The sequence below is a fragment of the Pelophylax lessonae genome (assembly GCF_965119305.1).
Source record: "Pelophylax lessonae genome assembly, chromosome: 6".
NCBI classification, from domain to species: Eukaryota; Metazoa; Chordata; class Amphibia; order Anura; family Ranidae; genus Pelophylax; species Pelophylax lessonae.
In genome coordinates this window covers 213946700-213973595 of record NC_138773.1, presented here as the reverse complement: position 1 = coordinate 213973595, position 26896 = coordinate 213946700, and the positions used below count along the sequence as shown (strand labels likewise).

The following is a 26896-nucleotide window of genomic DNA, read 5'->3' as shown; positions in this document are numbered from 1 at the left end:
ACACAGCCTAAGAAACATAACCCTCACATAAGCCAAAATGTTTACTTTGGCAATAAAGCACAGCCATCCTCCTACCAGAAGATATCAGATACATTATTAACTTTGTAGTTTGGGAGACGAGGTTAACCCTTTTCTACAAGATTTAGAGTGCTCTGGCATAGAAGAGTTCAATTTTACTGTAGATAGGAAAAAGTCCAAAATATTTACAAATGGAAGAAAAAACTGCTGTAAAAATGAACAGTGCCACACAAAACATAATAAAATACAAGAAAAACATAACCACTTTATATGCAGGAAATAATGATTCTTGATATTGGCCCTCTTAACAACAAAACTTCCAACGCTTGCAAGTAGGGCAAAAAAGAAAACATAAATCAAAACATTTTCTGGATAGTCCGCTAACGTTTTCAGAAATGTTGTGTGATCAGCATGTTCATTGTTTTGAAGGAAAGAAGTGGGAAGTATGGTGCACAAAGGCTCATTGGGCTTCATCCATTCTGGTGAAGGAGCTTAGCACACGCCACCTGTCTGTTGTTGAAATACATCAATAGTATCTTCGTCCTCCATCTCGAGCTGCAGGAAAAAATGCAAATATACATCAAATTTATATATCGAGGTATTTAAAGTGGCACAGTAATAGGCCAAATCATACCTGTGCAGGGGTGTCCGTTTCATTTATAGGCTGACCATCAAACCTGAACCGTATCTGTCTCATCGACAAACCCTAAAAAGGAGAAAAAGGCAGTCAGAAAGCAGGACCGTACAAGCTGGCAAAAAAAAAAAAAAAAAAAAAGGGCTTCATCAGTTAGAAATGTGCCAACAGTGGACCTCCACCTATACTACGAGAAGCCACTTCTGCAAACGAAGTTCTTTTCGTCATTGGTCAACTGTACATTCCATCCCAACCAAATGAGAAGACTTCTGCTCTGACCATTTCTACTCCTTACACAAATTTGTGTATAAAAGCCTTTCTATAAAGGTCAAACATTTGTTGACAGGTCAATCTTATGGAGAGGCACCATGTTTACCTAAAGTTAAAAACATTACTGAATAAGGAAAATTTCAGATGGATTCTAAATCCTTATTTCTCAATTGTATTTACTTAGCGATATAAGGATTATACAGTGGAACGAACAGATCACCAATTCCTCTACACTCTAGCATACTATATGCTAGTTCTGGGGGTATGAATGGATATTACCACTTACTGGGCACACTCTGATCAAAGCAAAACATGTCGGGGCGTGGCTTAAGGAGCATAGGATAAGGCCACATGCATCTACATACTAATGCACTGGGTTGGGAAGCGGCACCTTTTTTTCTCTTTGATAATGCCTACACCTCTGAATGGTGCACTGATGCCAGCTACCTTTACTGCAACTGGCAGGGAAATCACTGTCAGCTTAAAGCAGCACTTAATGTCCATTCAGTGATCCAAATGAAACTAAGTTATCCACTATCAGAATAGACCTCAACACTAGAAATTGTACCTAAAAATAATTACGGGGACACTAATTCTGTCACGCGGCAAGGCGAGGCTAAACAGGTCCATACAGATTTAATTATTTACTATAAGGATTAAGTTTCCCAATCCCTCCTTTCTGCTACTCTAAAGTACCAATGAAACAGAAAACAAATAGGTCCAACAACTTCTTCACTGTTGTAGCAGCAGGGCAGGGAATTCCTGTATTGTTCCTAGAACAAAACTGAGTAAGGCCGGTCGCTGCTCAGCCATTCACAGGAAACCCTGTATTTTATGGATAATACAAGATTTTCTCTGAATGGCTGAGATGGAGAGGGCTGGTGGACGAGGTCACAATCTGCACCTCAGAGGAAGCCTTGTGGTCATCCTTAAAATAGAATGTTTCATATGAATGGCTGAGCAGCAATCATTCTGATTCAATTCCATACTAGGAACGATATGGGAATTCCCCGTCCTACTGCTGGAACATTGCATGCCGTATGTAGCTAATGGCCTGGTGCTGGATAGTCACATGACCACCACCAAGGCAAGTAAAAATAGTTTTTCTTCCTAACCTAGCGATCAGATAGGGTGTAGAGGGACAGTGGCTACTTTTATCCTGAAGTTGGGCTTTAACGTCTGAATGGTGCTACAAGCTGGGGGCACATCAGTGCTCTTATGTACTAAATTGAATTGCATGATTGCCAAAAGCTGCAGCTACGCCATTGCAACCTGCAACCAAAAATACATGTTTTTTTATTAAGACAAGGCGTAGGAATTTTTTTTAAACATTGTCCACCATTACATACCTGTCTGTCACAGTATGCTTTCATTAGCTTGCTGAGAGGAGTGTGCCTCTTTATTTTAAACTGGACAACCGATCCATCCTGCCCTGCCACCTTTAGATTGATGTGATCATTTTCAGTCTTAACACCTTCCTAAAGGAAAAGAAAAAGGGAACGTTAACATTACATTTTTTTTTTTATTAACAGCCAAAATGTTCTGTTTACTGGATCAGAAGTCAAGCTTTATTACAAATATTTTGTCAGAAAAAATTATACACTGTATATTCCATGTAAGTTTCTCATCTGATACATACACAATGCCTATAATTTTCATTGTGACATATGTTTTGTGCAACATTGCAAATTCCAATGGCTAAATCTATAGAGCAATTTCCCACTATGGATTGCTTTTCAGAGAGAAATGCATACTTCGTGCTGCAGAAAAGTTTAAAGTGATATTAAACCCTGTTTTTTTTTTTTTTTAACAGGCGATTCAGCGACTAAGTATGCAGCTTCTTTAATCTTAAAATATGTGCCTGCTTTCCTGTTTAGGCCGCATGCACACAGGATGTTTTTGCAGCTGCTTAGGGACGCCTGGCATTTTTCTTTCTGCCCCTCCATGTTAGCCTATGTGCCCATGCACACAGTTTTAGCAGCGTTTAGTGGCAAGAGCTTCCAGGCAGTAAAAAACCTGCCAGTGCATCAAGGATCAGCAGAGTTTGGGCAGAAAAAACACTTGACACGTGTTAATGCTAGGTGCATTTTGCTCTTGAGCATTCATTTCAGTGGCAAGAAAAAAGTATTTATTCTGGCCATTTAAATGAATGCCCAAGAGCTTGATGCCTGTAAACGTGCCTAAATGCTTGTAAACATTGAAAAAAGGATTTTCTTTTTGCAAAAACGCTGCTGGCTTTTAGATCTGAAAAGACCTGTGTGCATGAGGCCTTAAACTGATGCATGGCCGCTGCTGCCTCAGGTTTCCAGTTTCAAGGTAGCTCCATTCTCTTGCAGCATTCTAAAGGCTTGTACACACGATCAGATTATCGAATGATCTTTCGTCCGTTTTTTGTTGCATGCTACTCTATCGTAAGTGAAGAGGATACTTTCATACGAAAATTCCCGTATGACAGAAATCAACTTTAGTATGTCATGTGTTGGCTTTGTATGCGTTCGTTTCTGAGCATGCCTAGTCTTGCTCTTACGATTTTTTCCAGACAAACTGTACTAATTAAACGACAATCGGACGTTGTGTTGACGTACGAAAAACATTTTATAGCCTGCACATCGTTTTTGTAATCCGAAAATTCGGAAACGGCTGTCGAAAGTACTATACTAACAATCCGAAAATCGGCAGATCGTTCGGACAGACGAAATTTTACTTCCGATTTTCATATCGTGTGTACGGCCTTAAGGAGCCACCCTTGCATACAGAGGCTAGAGCTATGTCTCCTACACAGTGTGCATCAAAATAAACATACAGCCTTGTAACCTAGGATGGCAAGGCATTTCCCTTATCTAAACGGACTAGAGAATGCACTGCCCAACCTTTTACTGTAAAGACAGGATGTTCAGAAGCAGCACAGGCGCCAGCAACATTGAAACTTGTAAATTGCGATTTTTAGCAGGATTGCGACATTGCGGCAGACGGATCCAACACCAGACATTTTTTGGGGGACCGGTGACATTGCTACAGTAATCAGTACTAAATATGCGCACTAGTACTGTACTGACAGGGAAGGGGGTTAACACCAGGGGCAAAGGGTTAATTGCGCGCCTAGGAGGTGCTTTCCAACTGTGGGGGGTGGGCTCACTGGATGAACACAAAGACCTGTGCTCAACAGGAGGAACACAGGATCCCTGTGTTCATCACTGACACAACAGCGGTCTGCCATATTTACATTGCCAGCCTGCCATTCTGTCTCCATGGGGAATAATCGCGCCTGCCTAACCCACTGACTTGCTCCCCCTCTAACCAACCAGCATGTGCACGCGTCCAGACTGCTACCCAAAGCGATGTACATGTATGTCGCTTCGCGTAACAGATTAGACCTGCCGCAGTATAACTATGGTGGCTGGTCGGCAAGTGGTTCAAGTCGTTTTTAATCCAGATGTGCAGATTTTTCAAGGGGCTATTTCACTGCAATCACCCTCCCTGATGAGATCAAAGCCACACAAAGTGCATCAGTTTCAGGAAACCTGTATTGAGAAACCATGTAGACCCATTACTGGGGGTTCCTTTTGCAATCTATAGTTACAAGGTGTTCTATTGTACCAGTTTTTTTCTTTTCAGTCTCCAACTTGCTCATGCCTTGCAGATCAGAAGTCCTGACATGCTGTTTGCTGTTTTAAATGAAGGCTGACTTATTAAAGCAGACAATTTTTATGCAAGGAAAAGATGCACTCCAATTAGCTAATCATTTGAAAAGCAAATTCTTGTTAATTTTATCAGCACATGACTAGGCATTTAATTGTCAAGTTCACTGTTGGGCCCCTTTCATACAGGCGGTGCGCCCAGACTGAGTTTTGCTCAGCGGGGAATCGATCCACCGATCCCCGCTGAGCAGGCGGATAACCGTTCAGGCTCTGCTCACTGTGCAGAGAGCTGTCAAATCCCTCCTTTCCTCTATGGGAGATCAGATGAACAGACTGCCTGTCCGTTTTCATCCGATCTTAGCCTCCAGACGAATGGAAAATGGGGTTTCCGTCCGTCCCCCATTTCATGGACAGGATCAGATAGCAGCGGGTGTCAGTGGAGATGTCTCCGCTAACATCCGCTGCTTCATAGGGCTGTATAGAGCATCCGATCAGGTCCGTCTGAAAAACTGACAGGCAGACCGGATCAGAAAGCCCATGTGAAAGGGGCTTTAGAATACAGTACTGCTCAGCAAACTGATTTGTCTGGATAATGAAGTTACTTCTCAAATGCATACCTGCAGGTTGTCCGCAGCTTCTCCCAAAACTCCCAAGCAGGAATTCCCCCCTACTCCTGTCAGATAACAGGATAGGTTGATTGTGGCAAACATGCTGTTATCACCAAAGGTTATGAGGGTCTGAGCTTGGCTGAATTCTATGCATGTGCAGAGTGTTCTCTACCTTTTGCAGTAGTGGCTGAGCTCCGCATCATGCTACAGAGGGAGAGAGAATGCAGTATGCAAAGTTTGAAGAAGCCCTCAAAACTCTAAAGGTGGCAGGGATCGCCTAACTGGAGGGACATGAAACTGTCGATCACCGCACGATTGTGGCGATCTTACCTGGAAGTGGGAGCGGGTATATGGTTTTGACAGGTATCCGCTCCCCCCTGAAAGGTGGCAAATGTGACAGCGGAGAGTGGGGGGAGAAGGAAGCAAACAAGCGGTTGCAGGTAAATGGAACGTCTGACCATTTTGGAATGGATCCACTCATCTGTTTTTAGTGGATTGGAGTGGATGTCAGCAGGTGTACAGACACCTGTCAGTTTACCTACGCTGGTCCATAGGGGATAATGGGTCTGACCAGGTCCGGCTTGAAAATCTGAAAGGTGCCTTAAAGTGAAAATTTACAGAGTGCAGAGCTTCAACTCCTTTAGTACAGAAACCCGATGGAGTCAAAGGAACTAAAGTCAGAGAGCCAGGAAGTATTTTTCTATGTAGGTGGGCAATGGTAGCCACCACATTTTTTCCCAGGAATTGTTTACATTACAATAACCCTTTCCAAAAAATAGCACATGGCTTCAATTGCAGACCTTTAGACCCCATTCACACTGGGGCGACGCTACTTGCCGGGGCGACCTCCGAGGTCGCTGCGCACCGCGACCTCGGAGCGGCCGGCAAGGACTTCATAACATTGAAGTCAATGCAGGTCGCCCCAAAGAAGCTCCGGACCTTTTTTCTAAGTCGGAGCAACTTGTGTCGCTCCTATTAGAACGGGTCCACAGCTTCTCTATGGCAGGCGACCTACGGTGACCTGTCAGGCGACCAGGTCGCCCCAGTGTGAACGGGGTCTTACCTGAAAACATTAGTTACACTTTATAGCAGTAGTAAACCCCGCTTAGGCATTTTTAACTATGGTAAGCACATAATCTTACCTGTAGGTAAAATGAATATATCCTAAATGTGCACAGTTTAGGAGGTATTCCCCCGGCATGCACCCTGAGACATCACCGGCGCATGCGCTCTGATGGTTTGGCATACTTTGCCGGAAATTCAGAGCTTCATGCTGGAACCAATGTTTCCTGTGCTCATATGTGGGAGTGGCGTAATCGAGGCTCCAGCCAATCACACAGCCCCAGCACGGAACCCAGAAGAAAGACCGGGAGAAGATGTCAGTGCACCGTGGTAGGGCTTCGTTCTAAGGTAAGTATTCCATAATGTGCTAGTATGTGATGCATACTAGCACATTATACAGTGGCCTTAAAAAAAATTAACAGCCGGGGGTTTACAACTGTTTTAAGCTTTTTGGTCTTACCTGCTTATAGTAGCCTATGTCAGACTATATGTCCTTGCATTTCTGTACCCAATGTGCCAACTTCAAAACATCTGTAAGGCGACCTTACATTGGACCCCCTCCCCTTCCACCGCTGTACCAGACTACCACTATCCCCCCCGCTGCCAGACACTGAAAAGCCAGTTTACAGGTCAGGGGTTTTGGAAATCCTGATGGCTCCCTCTCCTTGCAGTGCTGACAGTACAGGCTATATAGCCTCTGATCAGCACCTTTAATGTGACTGTTGGCCAATAAGAATCCCTGCAGTCCATACTGACTAAGCAATACGGACACATGGGAAAGTGGCGGGGGTTTCAAATTCCCGTCTGTGAAGCAGCTTTTCGGTGTCTGATAGTGGGGGGGTCACGACAGTCTGGTACAGTGGGATGGGTCCGGTGTGAGGTCACTTTATAGATTCTCTGTAAAGGTGAACTTACACTTTAAAGATTACACACAATACACATCCCCCTCAAAAATGCAGCAGGTACAGAAATACCTGCTGAACTATCAGAAGCCTAGTGTGCTCCCAACTCCCTCTTTGAGAGCATGCACCATGAGTGGGCATAGAATTATGGAGAAAGTTTACTCCTGTGATGCTTGAAGCATTGTGCATCCCCATCTTCTAGGCAGTAAAAGGTTGATCATTTCAAATGGGAGTTTTCAGACCATGCTTTGTTGATTCTACTCATTGCCTACAGGTATGGCCTTTAAACTAAACAGAGTTCTTCTAAACCACAGTGTTTAACTTGAGGACCATTGACCACAATTTAATTTGAAAGATGAACTTGGCCTTTAATATTTGACTCCTAAAATTTTAAAGATGACCCTCTAGTTTACCAAGTTAGCTATACCTTATCTAAACTGCATAAATATCCAATCTACGGCAAATTTACATAATCTACATATACATTGCCTTTTTAGTTTTTCATATTTACAGGCATTTTCAAACAGCACCTTACTCGGGAAAATAAAGTTAACACAAGAATCAAAGGAGGTCACAAAAAAAAAAAAAAAAGGCCACTGGCTTCTATAAAGGAAATTAATCTGAGTTTTTTTTTAATTGAGTCTAATAAGCTATTTATCCAAAGATAAGGATGGTTATTTTCATTTTTAGTCTTGTGATGGTAATGTTCAACTCCCATGAGCAATAGCTAAAAATAACTCAAAATAAAGAGGGATCCTTATCCCTGTGTGCTAGGATTCGGGGAAGTTGGCTTTCCTGTAATCTCCCCTTTACCATATTTATAAACCTGATCTATGCACTTTGAGTCAGATCTTTTTCCGTCACTCCCATTACCCAATGTATACGGCAATCCCAGGCAATGGGAGCCCGCAGCTATCCCGGGCAACGGGAGCCCGCAGCTATCCCGGGCAACGGGAGCCCGCAGCTATCCCGGGCAACGGGAGCCCAAATACATACGTGTTGAAATATGAATCTATACAGATCCTATATAATATATAGATATAGGCACATGTGATAGAAGAGTATATGAGTACCATATTAGTATGAGTGTAGAATCCATGGAATGGAGTTTTTAGATCCTATGTAATATATTATATAAATACACAGATCCATGTAATGTAATATATATATATATATATATATATATATATATATATATATATATATACACACAAACACACACCTGTAACAGAAGTATATACAGATCCATGTAATAGATATACAGAGGATATAAGCACACAGTGTAATAGAAGTGTATAAAGATCCCATGTAGTAGATATACAGAGGATATAAATGCAGAGTGTAATCGGGTATACAGATTGTTATATATATATATATATATATATATATATATATGCACACAGTGTAATAGAAATATATACCGATCCCATGTTGATATATCAGTAATAGAAATATATACAAATCCTATGCATTATATACAAGAGGATATAGGCACAGTAATAGAAGCGTATACAGATCACATGTAATAGATATATAGGAGGATATAGGGGCGGAGTAATAGAAATATATACTGATCCTATGTGATATATAGGTTATAGGCGCACAGTAATAGAAATATATACAGATCCTATGTATTATAAGATATAGGCACAGTGCAAAAGAAGTGTATACAGATCCTATGTAATATATAGGAGGATATAGGTGAACAGTGTAATAGCAGTGTATACAGATCCATGTGATAGATATATAGGATATAAACACACAGTAATATAAGTGTACACAGATCATATATAGAGGATATAGGTGCACAGTGTAATAGAGTGTATACAGATCCTATGTAATATATAGAGGATATAGGTGCACAGTGTAATAGAGTGTATACAGATCCTATGTAATATATAGGAGGATATAGGTGCACAGTGTAATAGAGTGTATACAGATCCTATGTAATATATAGAGGATATAGGTGCACAGTGTAATAGAGTGTATACAGATCCTATGTAATATATAGAGGATATAGGTGCACAGTGTAATAGAGTGTATACAGATCCTATGTAATATATAGGAGGATATAGGTGAACAGTGTAATAGAAGTAACAGATATATAGGCCATACAATGGAGAGTATATACAGAGATGTATATATAGAGGTCGGTACCATGTGTATGTCCGGGGATGTCGGTCGGTGAGGGATGGATGTGTGTCTGTCTCTCTCTCTCGGTCGGTGGGTCTCAGTCACACGTGGAGGGGGGGGTGTTAGGAAGGGGGGGGGTCGGTGTTTGGCGCCAATCTCCGGGGACAGTAGAAGAGCCGGCTATGAATCACACGCTCGGGCCTCCCCTTCTCCCCCCGACCCTCCCTCTCCTCACACCGGTTCCTCCCCATTTTCTCCCGGCCTGGACCTCCGTTATGTATCCCAGGCCTGTGTGGGCTCCCCATCCTCCCATGGCGCTCTCCTTTGTCGGTGTCCGTCTGTTATTCCCGGGCAACCTGAGTCGGCCTACGGCCCAGTGCCGCCCCCCTCCCCGCTCTACCTCCACTCACATCCCGCCGTCCCCCCATATGACCCTATAGTACACGGCCTCTCTCTCTCTCTCTGCACGGTCTCACCTTGGGCTTCTCCTCAGACATGATGCCGTGTCTCTCCCGCTCTTTTCTCTCCGTTGGGGTTTTCGCACACACTCACACTCTCTCTCTCGCTTATCTCGTGCGCGCGCGTCACCCCCACATTATAAGCCGTCGCAATTGGCGTAGCCAAGTCACGTGGGTGTGAGCGCGTGCACGAGGCGCGTGCACATACAGAACACCCCTCCCCTTGCGCGCGGTTTTCGCTAAATCTTTGGTCCCACCCCGCTCAGGCATATAGCGGGAGCGCGCTTGGACAGAGTGTGGGGGAAGGGAACAGGAAATGGCTCTTGTGTAATATGAAGAGGGGGATGGGGAGAGATGTCCTTGTGCTGGGAGGGGGAATGGTACAAAGAGAGAGAGATCCTCGTGGGGTTGTGGAGGGAAGAAGACCGGGAAGGTGGTGATATGGGGGAGGGGAGAGCGGGGGTGCGCGCCAGGCTGGTCATATGACGCACTACACAGCCAGAGGAGTGTGTGGGCGCCATTATTGTCTGATGAAACATATGAGGAGGAGGAGGGAGGTTTCCTTTACACTCTCCTCCACCAATAGAACTCTCACTTCCATCATACACCTATGTGGCCTTCTTATCTTATAAACAGCTGTGCTCTCCATTCATTGCCACATGGATCACACCTGTGTATTGTACTATTATTATTCGGGCTTATTGTGCTCGGACACACACACACATATATATATAATATATATACATATCACACGCCATAGCCGCCCCATGGATGGGCACACTGCACCGCGTGTCGGAGCACGGCGCATGCGCACACCCCCGGCTTGTCCGCTGCCGCCTGACACTGATCTGCAGCGCAGGACGTACGGAGCATGCGCCGCTATTCTCCTAGCCAGTGACGTGTCCCGGAAGCGGAAGCACTAATTTCTGTAAATAAACAGCGGAGGCTGCTGGAGCTAGGGCATGGCGGGGACGGCGTTGAAGCGGCTGATGGCCGAGTATAAACGTGAGTCCTCTCCGGAGACAATGGCTGATATGAAGTATTGTTCTGTAAACACACACGTGCTCAGAACTGCCACCCCCCCCCCCGTGACAGGAGGTCGGCTCTCCTGATATAAAAGGGTCTATTATGATTGGCCATCACCAGAGCACAGCATACACGTTTAGAGGATGGATGTCAAATGTGTATAAATTATTTGTACACCTAAACCATATTCACATTCTCTAAAATTGGCCATACACTGTACAGTCAGATTGTCCAATCTCCTTTAGATGTTCACTCAATATTGTAGAGTAGGGGGTCTTCAAACTATTGCCCTCCAGTTGTTCAGGAACTACAATTCCCATCATGCCTAGTCATGTCTGAAGGTCTGAGTTTTACAATGCCTCATGGGATGTGTAGTTTCACAACATCTGGAGGGCCGTAGTTTGTGGATCCCTGTAGAAGGGCCTGTGCTGTCCGATCTGATATAGATTGAATGGATTTAATAATCCCACTGACACAATCCTATACCCGCAGTAAAGGTCTTTTGGACCTCAGACCACTAACCATACAATTTGGGATCCCGCGGACCACAACATGAATCTTACATGCCTTATACACGCAATGCTCCGGTGTTCTATCAGAATACAGCTACCTATCAGATTCTGCAACCGGAAGTGACGTATGGACTACAACAACTTACTGCGCATTAGGGCTGCAACTAACGATTAATTTGTCTGTCGACTAATCTATCGATTATTTTTACGATTAGTCGACTAATCTAACCATTATTTTTATTTTTTTGCTTAATTGAGTGTTTTTTGATTAGCTAATTAATCCTGTAATTAATACAGACCACTTAGTAAGCCCCCCTCCCAGTGCAGACCCCTCAGTAAGCCCTCCCACCTAGTACAGACTACTTAGTAAGCCCCCCTCCCAGTGCAGACCCCTCAGTAAGCCCCCCTCCCAGTGCAGACCCCTCAGTAAGCCCTCCCACCTAGTACAGACTACTTAGTAAGCCCCCCTCCCAGTACAGACTCCTCAGTAAGCCCTCCCACCCAGTGCAGACCCCTCAGTAAGCCCTCCCACCTAGTACAGACCACTTAGTAAGCCCCCCTCCCAGTGCAGACCCCTCAGTAAGCCCTCCCACCTAGTACAGACTACTTAGTAAGCCCCCCTCCCAGTGCAGACCCCTCAGTAAGCCCTCCCACCCAGTGCAGACCCCTCAGTAAGCCCTCCCACTTAGTACAGACCACTTAGTAAGCCCCCCTCCCAGTGCAGACCCCTCAGTAAGCCCTCCCACCTAGTACAGACCATTACAAGCCACATCCGGTGTAGCGCCGCACATGTGACATCTCTGAGTACCTGGGTGATCAGGGAGGATGGCGAAGGTGTTGCGGCAGAAGCTGTGGCGGAGTACGGGGGTGCTGGAGACGGTCAGCGCTCACCCTGAACAGCTCCTCAGGTATTCATGGTCCTCTTGTCTCCAACATCGGTGTGGACGGAGCCCGGGGGGGGGGTGTGGATTTCACCCGGCCGGCAATGCTTACAGCTGCGCTGCGGCCGGCCAGGGGGCGTGTGACGTCACGTGTTGACGCGTCGACGCCTTTCACGCACGTCAACGATTTTTCGTAGTCGACGCGTCGTTGCAGCCCTACTGCGCAATGCGTACCAAGATGGCAGCTATGCATTCCAATAGCTTTCCTAATATGACAGAACACGAAGCAGCGGCAGACGTCTTCTTACACCCACGCAAGTCTTGGATTTGACATTTATTTTAGCAGTAAACTGACCTTCTATACACTGAATTACATTACATTTGTATTATTATTGTATTCTAGTATAACGAAAGAACCTGCAGGTAGAAGGAGGCAACGGCCATCTTAGTACACCCCGCACTGCTCAGCGACAAACTGATTATATCGTGAAATAGACTATTTTACTCGGTTGCAGTGAAATAGTCTATTTCAGTATATAAGGTGAGTTTACTGCTCAAATAAATGTAATATTGAAGACTTGTGTGGGTGTAGGAAGATGTTCGCCGCTGCTTCGTGTTCTGTCACATTAGGAAAGCTATTGGAATGCATAGCCGCCATGTTGGAAGGCATGGCACATGCACAGTAAACTGTTCTCGTCTGAATGTAACTTCCGGTTGCAGAATCTGATAGGTAGCGGTATTCTGATAGAACACTGGCTCCTGGTCCATCAGTGTAACCGCTGGTATAGTGTATGGCTTATTTACTGAGGCCCCCCCCTGCCCAGACATTGCACTGAAATGGAAAGAAATGCAAAGAAGGGTCTTAGTACATACATTCACTTATATTGGTGGGTGAAATCACATCATTCTTCTGACTGGATCCCAGGGGATGCTGGTCAGTGGAAGTTAATCTACATTCCTTGTATTTCTCTGCAAGGATGAGGACATCGTTCTCACTTAGGCCCTGCAGGTGGAGGCCGGGGAAAGATAAATATATACCTTTTCCCAAATCATCTTCCAGGACACCAACCTGAGAGAGGATTGACTCTGCCTTCATCAGGAATCACAAACCAGAAAAAGATTAAATAGCCTCTCCCATCCTCAGGTGTTTTATGTTTCCGTCTATCCAGGAGTACACTTCCTCGTGTTTGTTTTCATTTCCTTGGCTTTGTGATAATTCAGGTTGTTGGGCTCCCCCCAGGGAACTAGGTCCTGACATGCTCGTTTCCTGGTCAAGTTGCTTACCTGAGGGTTTTATATTTTTTTTTGTTCTGGACCTTGCCGCTTCAGGCAACTCCAGCAGCCCGTTGCTTTTTTCGCCTGTTTCTTCTGATGTGGTAGTGGTGCTGGTGGTCATCGACCCCCCTGGGGGAGGTTCTTCCTACATTTTTTCTGCAGTATAGGGCCTCGGGGCAGGTCTAGTAGGCAAAAGATGACACTGGCTGTGTTCCAGCACCAGATGATGACATACTTGGTGCGCAAAATATGCACTTCCACCCGAGTACTTAAAGTGATTGAAAACTAGGGATCGACCAATATCGTTTTTTCAGGGCTGATGCCACCCTTCTGGCTGATAGCCGATATTAGATGCCGATATTCTGCACATTTAAAGTTTTTATTTTTACACTGTCCTTTCAATTTTTTTTTTATCACTTTTATTGCTGTCACATGGAATGTAAACAGCCCTTGTGGCAGTAATAGGGAATGACAGGTACTCTTTATGGAGGGATCTGGGGTGTAAAAGACCCCAAACCCCTCCTCTGCACTTGAAAGCGTTCAAAACGCAAAGATTGGCTGTTTTGAATACTTTAATTTTTTTTAAATCTGGCAGTACAACCACTTGAAGCAATATCGGCAAGTGAATATCGGCCCCACCGATAATCAGTCGATCCCTATTGTAACCCCTCAATTCGGTTTAAAATAGAAATAAAAGGCAACACATTAGTGAGTGTGTGTGTGTGTGTGTGTGTGTGTGTGTGTGTGTGTGTGTGTGTGTGTATATATACACACACACACTGCTCCAAAAAAATAAAGGAACGCTTTTTAATCTAGTTTTGCAGTTGGCTAGGGTCAGTTTCACTACTGGTAGCATGAGGCGATACCTGCACCCTATAGAGGTTGCACAGGCAGTCCAACTCCTCCAGGGTGGCAAATCAATATGTGCCATTGCCATAAGGTTTGCTGTGTCTCCCAGCACAGTCTCAAGAGTATGGAGGAGATTCCAGGAGACAGGCAGTTACTCTAGAAGCGCTGGACAGGGTGGTAGAAGGTCCTTAACTCATCATAAGGACTGGTATCTGCTCCTTTGTGCAAGGGGGAACAGGATGAGCACTGCCAGAGCCCTACAAAATTACCTTCAGCAGACCACTGGTGTGAATGTCTTTGACCAAACAATCAGAAACAGATTTCATGAGGGTGGCATGGTGGCCCCACATCCTCTAGTAGGCCTTGTGTTCACTGCCCGGCACTATGGAGCTCAATTGGCATTTGCCATTGAACACCGGAATTGACAGGTCTGCCAATGGTGCCCTGTGTTTTTCACAGATGAGAGCAGGTTCACCCTGAACACGTGTGCCAGACATGAAAGGGTCTGGAGAAGCGGTGGCGAATGTTATGCTGCTTGTAACACCATTCAGCATGACTGGTTAGGTGGTGGGTCAGTGATGGTCTAGGGAGGCATATCCATGGAGGAACGCACAGACCTCTACAGGCTAGACAATGACACCCTGACTGTCATTAGGTATCGGGATGAAATCCTTGGACCCATTGTCAAACCCTACGCTGGTGCAGTGGGTCCTGGGTTCCTCCTGGTGCACGACAATGCCCGGCCAGGGTGCCATTGTCTAGCCAGTAGAGGTTTGTGCGTCCCCAGACCAACACTGACCCACCACCAAACCAGTCACGCTGAATGATGTTACAGGCAGCATAACGTTCTTCACGGCTTCTCCAGAGCTTTTCACGACTGTAACATGCTCAGGGTGAACCTGGCTCCCATCTGTAAAAGGCACAGGGCGCCAGTGGCTCACCTGCCAATGCTGGTGCTCAGTGACAAATGCCAATCGAGGTCCACGGTTGCCGGGCAGTGAGCACAGGGCCCACTAGAGGATGTCGGCCCCTCAGGCCACCCTCATGAAGACTGTTTTTGATTGTTTGGTCAGAGACATTCACACCAGTGGCCTGGTGGAGGTCATTTTGTAGGACTCTGGCAATGCTCGTTCTTTTCCTCCATGCACAAGGGAACAGCTACCAGTCCTGCTGATGGGTTAAGGACCTTCTATGGCCTGTCCAGTTCTCCTAGAGTAACTGCCTGCATGGAATTTCCTCCATGCACTTGAGACTGTGCTGGGAGACACAGCAAACCTTCTGGCAATGGCACGTATTGATGTGCTATCCTAGAGGAGTTGGACTGCCTGTAAAACCTCTATAGTGTCCAGGTATTGCCTCCTGCTACCAGTAGTGACACTGACTCTAGCCAAATGCAAAACTAGTAAAAAACAGTCAGAAAATGTGAGTAAGGGCTCTTTCACACGGTCCGCCTCTGTAGGCGGATCTGTGCTGCTCAGCGGGGATCGATCCGCCGATCCCCGCTGAGCCGGCGGATGACAGCTCCGTCTCCGCTTGCAGTGCGGAGAGGGAGGTGTCACAGCTCCCGCTGCTCTCTATGGGGGATCGGATGAGAGCGGACCGTCTGTCCGCTCTCATGCGATCCGATCCCTGAACGAATGGAAAAATAGGGTTTCCATCCGTCCAGATTTCACGGACAGGATCGGATACGGATGGCAGCGGGTGTCAGCGGAGGGGTCTCCGCTGCCCCATAGAGCTGCATGGAGGATCCGATCAGATCCGCCTAAAAAACTGACAGGCGGATCTCATCGGATCGCCCGTGTGAAAGAGCCCTAAGGAGAAAAAAATTCAGTGGCCTCCACCTGTAAAACCATTCCTGCTTTGGGGGTTGTCTCATTGTTGCTCATCTAGTGCACCTGTTGTTAATTTCATTAACACCAAAGCAGCTGAAACTGATTAAACCCCTTCCGCTACTTAACTGACCAGATCAATATCCTAGGAGTTTAAATGACTTGATTCTGTACCCTGATTAAAAAGAGTTCCTTTAATTTTTTTTAACAGTGTGTATATGTATGTATATATATATATATATACATATACACACAGTATTTTACAAAAGTGAGTACACCCCTCACATTTTTGTAAATATTTTATTACATCTTTTCATGTGACAACACTTAAGAAATGACAATTTGCTACAATGTAAAGTAGTGAGTGTACAGCTTGTATGACTGTAAATTTGCTGTCCCCTCAAACTATCTCAACACACAGCCATTAATGTCTTAACCGCCTGCAACAAAAGTGAGTACACCTCTCCCTAAGTTAAAATGTCTAAATTGGGCCCAATTAGCCATTTTCCCTCCCCGGTGTCACGTGGCTCGTTCGTTTTACAAGGTCTCAGGTGTGTTAAATTTGGTGTTATCGCTCTCACTCTCATACTGGTCACTGAAAGTTCAACATGGCACCTCATGGCAAATAACTCCCTGAGGATCTAAAAAATAGCCTAGGCTATAAGAAGACTGCCAAGACCCTGAAACTAAGCTACAGCACGGTGGTCAAGACCATACAGCAGTTTAACAGGACAGGTCCAGTCATAACTGGCCGACCAAATGGTCGACCAAAAAAGGTGAATGCACGTGCCCAGCGTCAAATCCAGATGTTTTCTTTGGGAAATAGACGTATGAGTGCTGCCAGCATTGGTGCAGAGGTTGAAGGGGTGAAGGGTCAGCCTGTTAGTGCTTAGACCATATGTCGAACATTGCATCAAATTGGTCTGCATTGCTGTCATCCCAGAAGGAAGCCTCTTCTAAAGATGATGGACAAGAAAGCCCGCAAACAGTTTGCTGAAGACAAGCAGACTAAGGACATACATATATATATATATATATATATATATATATATATATATATATATATGGTAGAATTAGTAGTGAACACTTCACCATTTTTCTAGGTAAATATATTTCTAAATCTGCTATTAAAATGCAATTTTCCCCACGTCAGTAACAACCCATGCAATCCAAACATACAAAGAAACCAAAACAAATACGTTCGGAAATCAAGTTATGTGTACTAAAATGGAATGACACTGGTAAAAAGTATTAAACACAGGAAGAAAGGAAGGTGCAAAAAGGCACGAAAAGCCAAGACACCCACATCCAAAAGGGGGGTTCCATAGACCTTGACTCTAATTGAGCAAATAATCAGCTTATCCTGTAGCCCCACAAGGATCCGAGGCAATGTGGCTAACGCTAGGCCAATATTCAATAGCGACTTGAATCTCTTGACAAACTTTTATGCAAATCGATTGCTGATTTTCCTTGACTAATTCTTGCCTCATAGGTAAGCGGCGGACCAAGTGCGTCGGGCAGTTATCTGAATATTACAAACCTTATCTCAATATTACAATCCTCGTGGGACGGAGAAAGGGTTAGACATGGGACGCTTCTTTCCTTAACATACGTGAGGCATTCGACTCCCTCTCGTTGCTTTATCTTTTTAGGATGCTGGAAAGATGGAATTTTGGTCCCAAATTTATCGCCTCAATTCATTCCCTTTATAACACTACAGCACAGATATCACTGCGAGGCCATAGATTGGACCCTTTTATTATCTCCTCTGGCACTCGCAGGAGTATCCGCTCTCCCTCTTACTATTTATAATAGTCATGGAGACATTGGGCATAGCGATTCGTCAGGATTCTGATAGCTTGGGGATCATGAGTGGAGACCGCAACCACAAATGTGTGCTTTTTGCAGAAGATTTGTTATCATTTATCACCTCCCCACATACCACCCTGCCAAATTTATTATCTCTACTGGACCGATTTCTGGCCTATTGGTCATCTGTGCCAAATCGGAGGCCATGAGTATTAACCTATCGAATGCAGTGCAGAGAAGCCTTCAAGTCCAATAGCCTTCCTGTGGCAGACTGCATCGCTTTCTTATCTCGGTAATAAATGGACCCCCCAGATCTCATCGCTCTATAAAGCAAACTACCCAGCATTGTTTCATAAATTGTTAGAGGATATGTGGACCAATAGAGGCATTGTGGCAGTTCCAGACAAACATTTTCAATTTTATTTGGGGTGCTAAGGGCAGTAGGCTGGCTCAAACCACAATGTATGTGCCCAAGGACCTGGGAGATCTGAGGGTTCCATATTTCCGGAAATACTACATTGCAGCCCAACTTACACAGCTATGTCAATAGCACTACAATCATTATAGACCAGATTGGGTGTCCATAGAAGCCCAGGCCTGTTCCCCACTGCCAATACACTTAATGCTCTGGATCCCTTCAAAACATAGGCTATCTTATACCCTACACTATCCCATTGTGTTAGTCTATGGAACTCGACTTGCAGACGTTGGCCTCTACGCTCTCCTCACTCCCCTGTGGTGCCCATTTTTAACAATCCCCAATTTCCACCAGGTACGACGCTCGCCCTCTTTTGCTGGTGGATGAACAAGGGACTCTACCGCATAAGACACTATCTTGACCATAGAGGTGTATGGCCCTCTTCGTATTTTGTGCAGGATTTGCAGATGCCCCTCTCTGAGAATTATCACCTACAACAAATACAACATTTCTTAGGTTCTTTAAAAAAGAACAGTTCTGATATTACAGTGCGAACACAGTTCAAAAACAGATGCATGCAGGAGACTTTCCAGAGGGGTTGTATCTCCATGTTGTACAAATCCTTTGTTTCCGTCTCATCAAAACTTTCTTATCAAATAGCTTGGGAGAGGGTTCTGGGCATTACCCCTGAGGTGGAGGACTGGGGATCCTGGACTGCACGCATTCAGAAGGGTATAACAAATGTTGCCCTGATTGAAGCAGGATATCTGGAGTATGCTGTCCAGTTCTGGGCACCGGTCCTCAGGAAGGATGTGCTGGAACTGGAGAAAGTCCAGAGAAGGGCAACAAAAATAATTAGGGGAATGGAGGACATCAGCTATGAGGAAAGACTACAAGCACTGAACTTATTCTCTCTGGAGAAGAGACGATTGAGGGGGGATATGATATCAATGTACAAATACTGTACTGGCAACCCTAGCATATGGAAAAACCTATTCAGAGAAAGGAAATACAATAAGACACATGGCCACTCACTAAAACTAGAGGAAAGGCGGTTTAACCTTAAAATACGCAGGGGGTTCTTCACTGTGAGAGCAGTAAGGATGTGGAATTCTCTTCCGCAAACAGTGGTATCAGCAGGGAGCATTGATAGTTTCAAAAAACTATTAGATGGGCACCTTAAAGACCACAACATACAGAGGTATGCAATGTACGGCTAACAGCAAACACACACATCATAGGTTGAACTGGATGGACTGATGTCTTTTTTCAACCTCACTAACTATGTAACTATGTAATATAAGGTGATTGTGCAATGGTAACTCTTGTGACAGAACGCCTCTCTAAAATGTATCCGGATTCATCTCCCCCGCTTAATGGGCTGTGGTCAGGTTGGCTCTGCTCTTTATACAGTGGGTACAGAAAGTATTCAGACCCCCTTAATTTTTTCACTCTTTGTTATATTGCAGCCATTTGCTAAAATCATTTAAGTTCATTCTTCTTCCTCATGAATGTACACACAGCACCCCATACTGACAGAAAAACACAGAATTGTTGACATTGTTGCAGATTTATTAAAAAAGAAAAACTGAAATATCACATGGTCCTAAGTATTCAGACCCTTTGCTCAGTATTTAGTAGAAGCCCCCTTTTGATCTAATACAGCCAGGAGTCTTTTTGGGAAAGATGCAACAAGTCTTTCACACCTGGGTTTGGGGATCCTCTGCCATTCCTCCTTGCAGATCCTCTCCAGTTCTGTCAGGTTGGATGGTAAACGTTGGTGGACAGCCATTTTTAGGTCTCTCCAGAGATGCTCAATTGGGTTTAAGTCAGGGCTCTGGCTGGGCCATTCAAGAACAGTCACGGAGTTGTTGTGAAGCCACTCCTTCGTTATTTTAGCTGTGTGCTTAGGGTCATTGTCTTGTTGGAAGGTAAACCTTCGGCCCAGTCTGAGGTCCAGAGCACTCTGGAGAAGGTTTTTGTCCAGGATATCCCTGTACTTGGCCGCATTCATCTTTCCCTCCATTGCAACCAGTCGTCCTGTCCCTGCAGCTGAAAAACACCCCCACAGCAGGATGCTGCCACCACCATGCTTCACTGTTGGGACTGTATTGGACAGGTGATGAGCAGTGCCTGGTTTTCTCCACACATACCACTTAGAATTAAGACCAAAAAGTTCTATTTTGGTCTCATCAGACCAGAGAATCTTATTTCTCACCATCTTGGAGTCCTTCAGGTGTTTTTTTAGCAAACTCCATGCGGGCTTTCATGTGTCTTACACTGAGGAGAGGCTTCCGCCGGGCCACTCTGCCATAAAGCCCCGACTGGTGGAGGGCTGCAGTGATGGTTGACTTTCTACAACTTTCTCCCATCTCCTGACTGCATCTCTGGAGCTCAGCCACAGTGATCTTTGGGTTCTTCTTTACCTCTCTCACCAAGGCTCTTCTCCCCCGATAGCTCAGTTTGGCCGGACGGCCAGCTCTAGGAAGGGTTCTGGTCGTCCCAAACATCTTCCATTTGAGGATTATGGAGGCCACTGTGCTCTTAGGAACCTTAAGTGCAGCAGAAATCTTTTTGTAACCTTGGCCAGATCTGTGCCTTGCCACAATTCTGTCTCTGAGCTCTTCAGGCAGTTCCTTTGACCTCATGATTCTCATTTTCTCTGACATGCATTGTGATCTGGAAGGTCTTATATAGACAGGTGTGTGGCTTTCCTAATCAAGTCCAATCAGTGTAATCAAACACAGCTACACTCAAATGAAGGTGTAGAACCATCTCAAGGATGATCAGAAGAAATGGAAAGCACCTGAGTTAAATATATGAGTGTCACAGCAAAGGGTCTGAATACTTAGGACCATGTGATATTTCAGTTTTTCTTTTTTAATAAATTTGCAACAATGTCAACAATTCTGTGTTTTTCTGTCAGTATGGGGTGCTATGTGTACATTCACGAGGAAGAAGAATGAACCTAAATGATTTTAGCAAATGGCTGCAATATAACAAAGAGTGAAAAATTTAAGGGGGTCTGAATACTTTCCGATAGAGGTTCATTCCTTTATTCATTCGGTCACTATTGTTAATATCACTAAGGATCCTTGAATGGCCTTGCTTAACAAACCTGTGGAGAATATCCCAAGGTCTACACAGATTCTAATTTATTATGTTTTTGGCGGCCAAAATAGCCATCGCTACTGCTTGGAAAAGTCCAGCAATCGACTTTGCTTTAATGAAGCGAAAACTAACCTGAATCATGCTGCACGAAAAACTGGTCAGCATCCTAAGGAACAAACAACCTCTGTTTGAAAAGGTGTGGACCCCTTGGCTTTCTTAACTACCTACAGGTGCCAATACTCAGGATTGACATTGGATCGGTGCTGGGTTGGACTCCTGGACAGTTGTGGTTTCGCTCATTTGCTCTCTTTTCTGGCTCACTTCCTTATCTTTTTCTAACTCGCTCTTTTCTATCTCTTTACTCAGGTGCAAGATAGGCCCTCTAGTCGGACCCTTTGTCTCGACTTTAGGTTTTCCATTTAGGTTTTGTATGTAACGATATACCTTAAAGAACATGTTGCTGATATACTTGATTTTTCTAAGTTTGTAATTTTTTTTTGGGTAGGATAAATAAGTCTAGTGTTATATGACATAATAGTCAATATGTTTGCTATAATTCCATTATTATGTCTATAGCCTGCCTTAGTGATTATGTCAAGCATGTTGAAGCTTGTTTAAAGTTTGCTGCACAGCATTTAGACAAGCCTGTGAAATACTGGGAGAATAAAGTCTGATCAGATGAGACCAAAATTAAACTCTTTCGATGGCATAATATACACCATGTTTGGAGGTCAAATGACACTGCACATCACCCCCAAAACACCCCCATACCAAAAGTAAAGTTTAGAGGTGGGAACATCATGGCGTGGGGCTGTTTTTTCAGCATACGGTACTAGCAAACTACATATCATTTAAAGAAGGATGAATGGAAAAATGTACCAAGACAGTCTTGGTAAAAATCTGCTGCCATCTAAAAGGATGATGAAGATAAAACGTGGATGGACATTTCAGCAATACAATGATCCCAAACACAAAGCCAACGAAACTCTCAATGGGTTTTAAAGAAAGAAAATAAAGCTGCTAAAATGTCTCAGCCAGTCACCTGACTTGAAATCAAATAGAAAATCTATGGAAAGAACTAAAGATCAGAGTTCATAGAAGAGACTCATGGAACCTTTTAAGAGAGAATGGGCCAAAATCACATCTGAGCAATGCATGCGACTAGTTTTTCCATACAGGATGCATCTTGAAGCTGTCATTACCAACAAAAGATTTTGTACAAAGTATTACATTTCAGTTAGTGTATTCAATATTTTTTCCCTGTGTCAACATAAGACTGGAAATCCCAGGAATTGTGGGACATGTAGTTTCTTCACAGGAGGTGTTCGTTTTTAGCCTACAGACAGAGGTCGTGCATTAAAATATGCAGTGCTACGTGGCATGCCTTATGTTTCAAAGAAACAGAAACATCTGACACTGGAATGTAAAGATTTATTCTATTATAGACTGTCTGCACAGACCAACAAATGGCACAATGGATCTGTGTGGTTATTGTGCATCTTAGACAGGTGAAATGCAGATAAGTAGATTTATAATGGGGGTTCAGGTTGGGGAAAGGGTATACTTTTCCCCAATTTCTTTGCTACCACTAATGATCAGAAAGTTCATCCAGGACCAAGCAGAAGTAATGTTGATAGCCCTGTGTGTCAAAAAAAGGAGATAGGCTTCAGCTCTGAAGTCTCTGGCAGTCAGTTCTCCCTGGATTCCACAGAAGTTTCTTAATTTACTATCACAGGGTGTTCCATTTGAATTCTCAGCTCTTCCACCTGATAGACTGGAAGCTAAAAGAAGGATTCTTGAGAAAAGAGGATGCTTGGAAATGGGATTACCACCCTCCTCCTTAGCCATAAAGCAAATATCAGGAAACTATGTTTTATTCCTGGCAAAAACGAATTGGCATACATTCATATTCTATTCATACAGTTGTGGATTAACTCCAGGAAATAGCTAAAAAAGGTTTGTTGCCCAGTACACTTCAGGTGAATGTGACGGCCCTTTTGGGTTTTCTGGAAATTAGATTGACAAAGATCAATTCAACGTCTAGTCTTACATGATGGTCCCATCCAGGGCTCAGTGCCTCCTAGAGTACAATGGCCTAAGGAATTAGAGATACTATTATTTCAACATATATCAGTTTAGGACAGTTACTACCTGCTAGAATTAGAACTTACTTCTCAAGGTTGATGGCCACATCAATAGCAAAGAGGGCAGGTGCTTCATGGGAAGAAATCTCTAAGACTGTAGTATGGTCCCCAAGCCATGCTCTTGGGAAGCATTACTATTGGAAATGTGGTCTGGCCAGGACTTGTCCTTCGGAAGGAAGGTGTTTCAGGCATTAACCCCCCCCCCCCAAGGTTTGTTTACTTGTTTATCCTCTCAAATTGCTGTCGTGGAAGATGATGTGAGAAAACCATGGTTATACTTACCAGTAACGGTTTTCCCAAGAAATCTTTCAAAACAGCTTCTATAGTCCCATCCAGGTGTTTTCAGTTTAAGAGCCGGATTCACACTACTACGACTTGCCAGGCGACTTGGTCAGCCTGGCAAGTCGTGCACCGTCTGGTCCATTGAGTAGTACAAGACCGGTTCTAATAGGAGCAACACAAGTCGCTCTGACTTAGATAAAGGGTCCTGTACTACTTCGGGGTGACCTGGAGGCGACTTGCATAGACATTCATGTCATGAAGTCCGTGCAAGTCGCGCCGAAGTCGCGGTGCACGCGACTTCACAGGTCGCCCCCAAAGTCGGAGCGACCTAATGTGAACGGGGGCTAAAGTGTTGGTATTTGAAATTGTTGCATTTTTACCTGAAAATTTCCCTTGTGTACATTGCGGAGGTTCTTTAATTACAACAACTGAGAACGAGGGGGAGGGAGCTGCTTTTTAATCGCGTTCTGGTTTGTGTTTGCTGTTGATGGTGGAGCCAGTCATCTCTCAAGTAGCTGTCCTGAAATAATCTCGGAAATACTGTTACCAATAAGTGCAACCATGTTTTTTTTCTCATCTTTTTTTTTTTTATGATTTTTAATGCAGCGCTTCATACTGTAAAGAGAGTCAGCACCGTTTCAATACAGGTTTGTTAGTCTGGCCCTGCTTGTTAAAGCTTACAATCTAAAAGGGGCGTGATACAAAGAGGCATTAAAGGCTAAGTTTAAGTTTAGTTACATGTTACACCCGTATTCAGGGTGTAACAATGTACAATGTACTAGTCCCTCCTCACTCCCTCGATATCAGAGTTGGACATTACGGAGCCCAAATTGGGCTTCTGAAACATGTCTTAGCTGTGCATAATGAAAGCGCCATCCCGGTGGAATATGCATATCCTGAAAAAGCTGTGTAAGGAAAAGGTTGCTTAAGCGTAGTTGAAATACAACACTGAAGGTGGAGTGGCTGCTCACCCAATGATAATTTCTAGAAACAAATGATACCATGAGTATCAACCCCCAGAGGGTTTTTAGGCAGCAATAGTAGTAGTCAGGTAAACATGGAAATTTTTTTTCTATAAAAATATTCTTTTATTCACATATCAAATATAACAAGAAAAAATATGATAAAAGAACCCATAACAGGGAAGTGTAAGTTATGAGCTCCGGTTACAAACAATGGTAACAGCATGAATCTCACACAATAATCATCACATGATCATAGACAGCCTCAACCCCAACCAAAAGGTCTTCCTCAGGGGGACTGTAATATCTAGAAAGAACACATTCTAATTAACAATATGTTTACAGAGCAGATCAGTGATATCCATATAGCTATACATTAGACTTTACCATATGGATGAGGTCAGCTGGGAACCAAGGAGCAAATAGGGAATTGAGAACATCCTCTCGAGCCAGAAGGCACAGCCACCTCCCGCCACGGATGGCAAAACAGGCGTGAAGGTCTGCAGGGAGTCACCAAGAGTACCACCAAGCAATGGAGCACAGAGCACCTAGTGGGGGATTGTTGAATTTATGATACAATTAATTTAAGAATTTTATAAGGAGTCAATAGAGCAGGAAGAACAGGGCAGCAAATGGAGCCAAGTAGACCAGAGAGGAAGTGGAGAAAAAGAAAAAGGGAGAAGTAGGGATCCCAAGGGTATAGAGAAAGAGAAGAATGTTAAAAAGGAAAAAGGAGTGAAAATGAGAGAGGGAAAAGGGAGTGTAGAACAGGAGGGAAAGAAGATGGAATGGGCAGCAAGGATGGGAACACAACAGAGTACACATAAGTGGCAACATGGAGGGGCATGGGACAGACTGAAGACAGACCATACAAGGAGACATGAGGAAAAGCAAAGGGGGATCACATGCCTGTGAACAGGAGTGGAGGCGAAGAAAGAGAATGTGACAGTAAGGAAAGGAGAAACCACTGTAAAAAGAAAGAGGGGGGATCGAAGGCATGAAAAGAGACATGGGTCCAAAATGTTCCCCGCACTTACCCAGCTGCAGCAATTGAGAGCCTGCCTCCTACCTGATGTTCACAAGTAAGAGGATTCACATGTCCCTGTAGAGGCTGTGTTTAAATACCTTTATGCTGATGATCAGATCCCCCACAGGTGTGCGCCCCCCCCCGCTGTGCGGTGTCCGGCGCGCGGACATGGTGGCTTCCTCAGCGTTCCGGAAGGGGAGGCAACCATCTCCCGCTGGCGTCTGCCGTCTCCATGGCAATCCGCCCGTCCAGTGCACACGTGCATAGGAGGAAGCGAGGCCATGTAGATCCGGAACGGCGCCAGCATGGGGATGCTCCCCCTAGTGGACAGCGCCAGAAGGGGAAGCTGAGACTGGCCAACAAAGGGCCAAGTGTCTCCCCATGCTGGGAGACCTAGACAGCCATCCGTCAGAGCCAACCCGGGCAGGGAGCAGGTGTGCCCCAGGTGAAGAGAAGCTCATGAATCGATAATAATAACAGACATAAATATACAAGCATTTCATTATACACAATTGATATCATATGCAGTGCAGTGCAAATTATTATGAACGCCATACATGCATGATAAATAACACATTACAAGATATAAGAGAGAGTGTGATGAGCCGTGGATTCACAAGGTCATATAACAATACAAAAATATATATATAAATACTACAAATCAGTATTAAGTAACAAAATAATCCAACCATTGTAGGTCAAGGGGGCTTAAGCGTACCTCTATCATATACTTAGTTGGTGTAAACAGAACAAGCCTTGTTGTGCCCACCACAAACCACTCTGGAGAGAAAAAAATGTGGCAACCTGGGATTGTTACAAAGAGGTTGATTAGGGGAGTACAGGTGTGTGGATTCCATCAATAGGTGTGAACATTGAGTATAAATTTGGAGGGGCATATTTAAAATAGCTAGGCTATCAGCAATAGGCAAGCAGCGTCTATAAATGAAAATAGACAAAGTCTCATAGGAGGAGGCTATTTCAGCTGCAGTGGCAGCGCTATTTAGTTGTGGAAAAAGCCACCAATGTGCATAAATTATTTGGGCAGTAT

At 44.4% G+C, this 26896-nt stretch overlaps 2 protein-coding genes across 2 annotated transcripts in view; one reads left to right on the top strand and one right to left on the bottom strand.

Annotated features, from left to right (window-relative positions):
- Window positions 1–454: 454 nt before the first annotated feature.
- Window positions 455–9977, bottom strand: SUMO3 (small ubiquitin like modifier 3). The gene is made up of 4 exons (XM_082261942.1): window positions 9742–9977; window positions 2272–2400; window positions 653–724; window positions 455–573 (listed from the first exon to the last, which is right to left on the bottom strand). The coding sequence occupies exons 1-4, from the start codon at window positions 9760–9762 to the stop codon at window positions 511–513; spliced, it is 285 nt and encodes a 94-aa protein (XP_082118068.1). The 5' UTR covers window positions 9763–9977; the 3' UTR covers window positions 455–510.
- Window positions 9978–10616: 639 nt separating this feature from the next.
- Window positions 10617–26896, top strand: part of UBE2G2 (ubiquitin conjugating enzyme E2 G2) — a 105614-nt gene continuing 89334 nt past the window's right edge. The window contains exon 1 of the mRNA XM_082261347.1: window positions 10617–10728. Within this exon, the coding sequence (XP_082117473.1) occupies window positions 10686–10728 (43 nt within the window). The 5' untranslated portion in view covers window positions 10617–10685. The remainder of the gene's footprint in view (window positions 10729–26896) is intronic.

Excerpts from the sequence above, each read along its gene's own strand:
- SUMO3 (XM_082261942.1), bottom strand. The coding sequence starts at position 9,762 with ATGTCTGAGGAGAAGCCCAAG. Across the intron at positions 2,401-9,741 it reads TGTCTGAGGAGAAGCCCAAG|GAAGGTGTTAAGACTGAAAA; the intron begins GTGAGACCGTGC and ends CTTTTCCTTTAG. Across the intron at positions 574-652 it reads AAACGGACACCCCTGCACAG|CTCGAGATGGAGGACGAAGA; the intron begins GTATGATTTGGC and ends TTTTTCCTGCAG.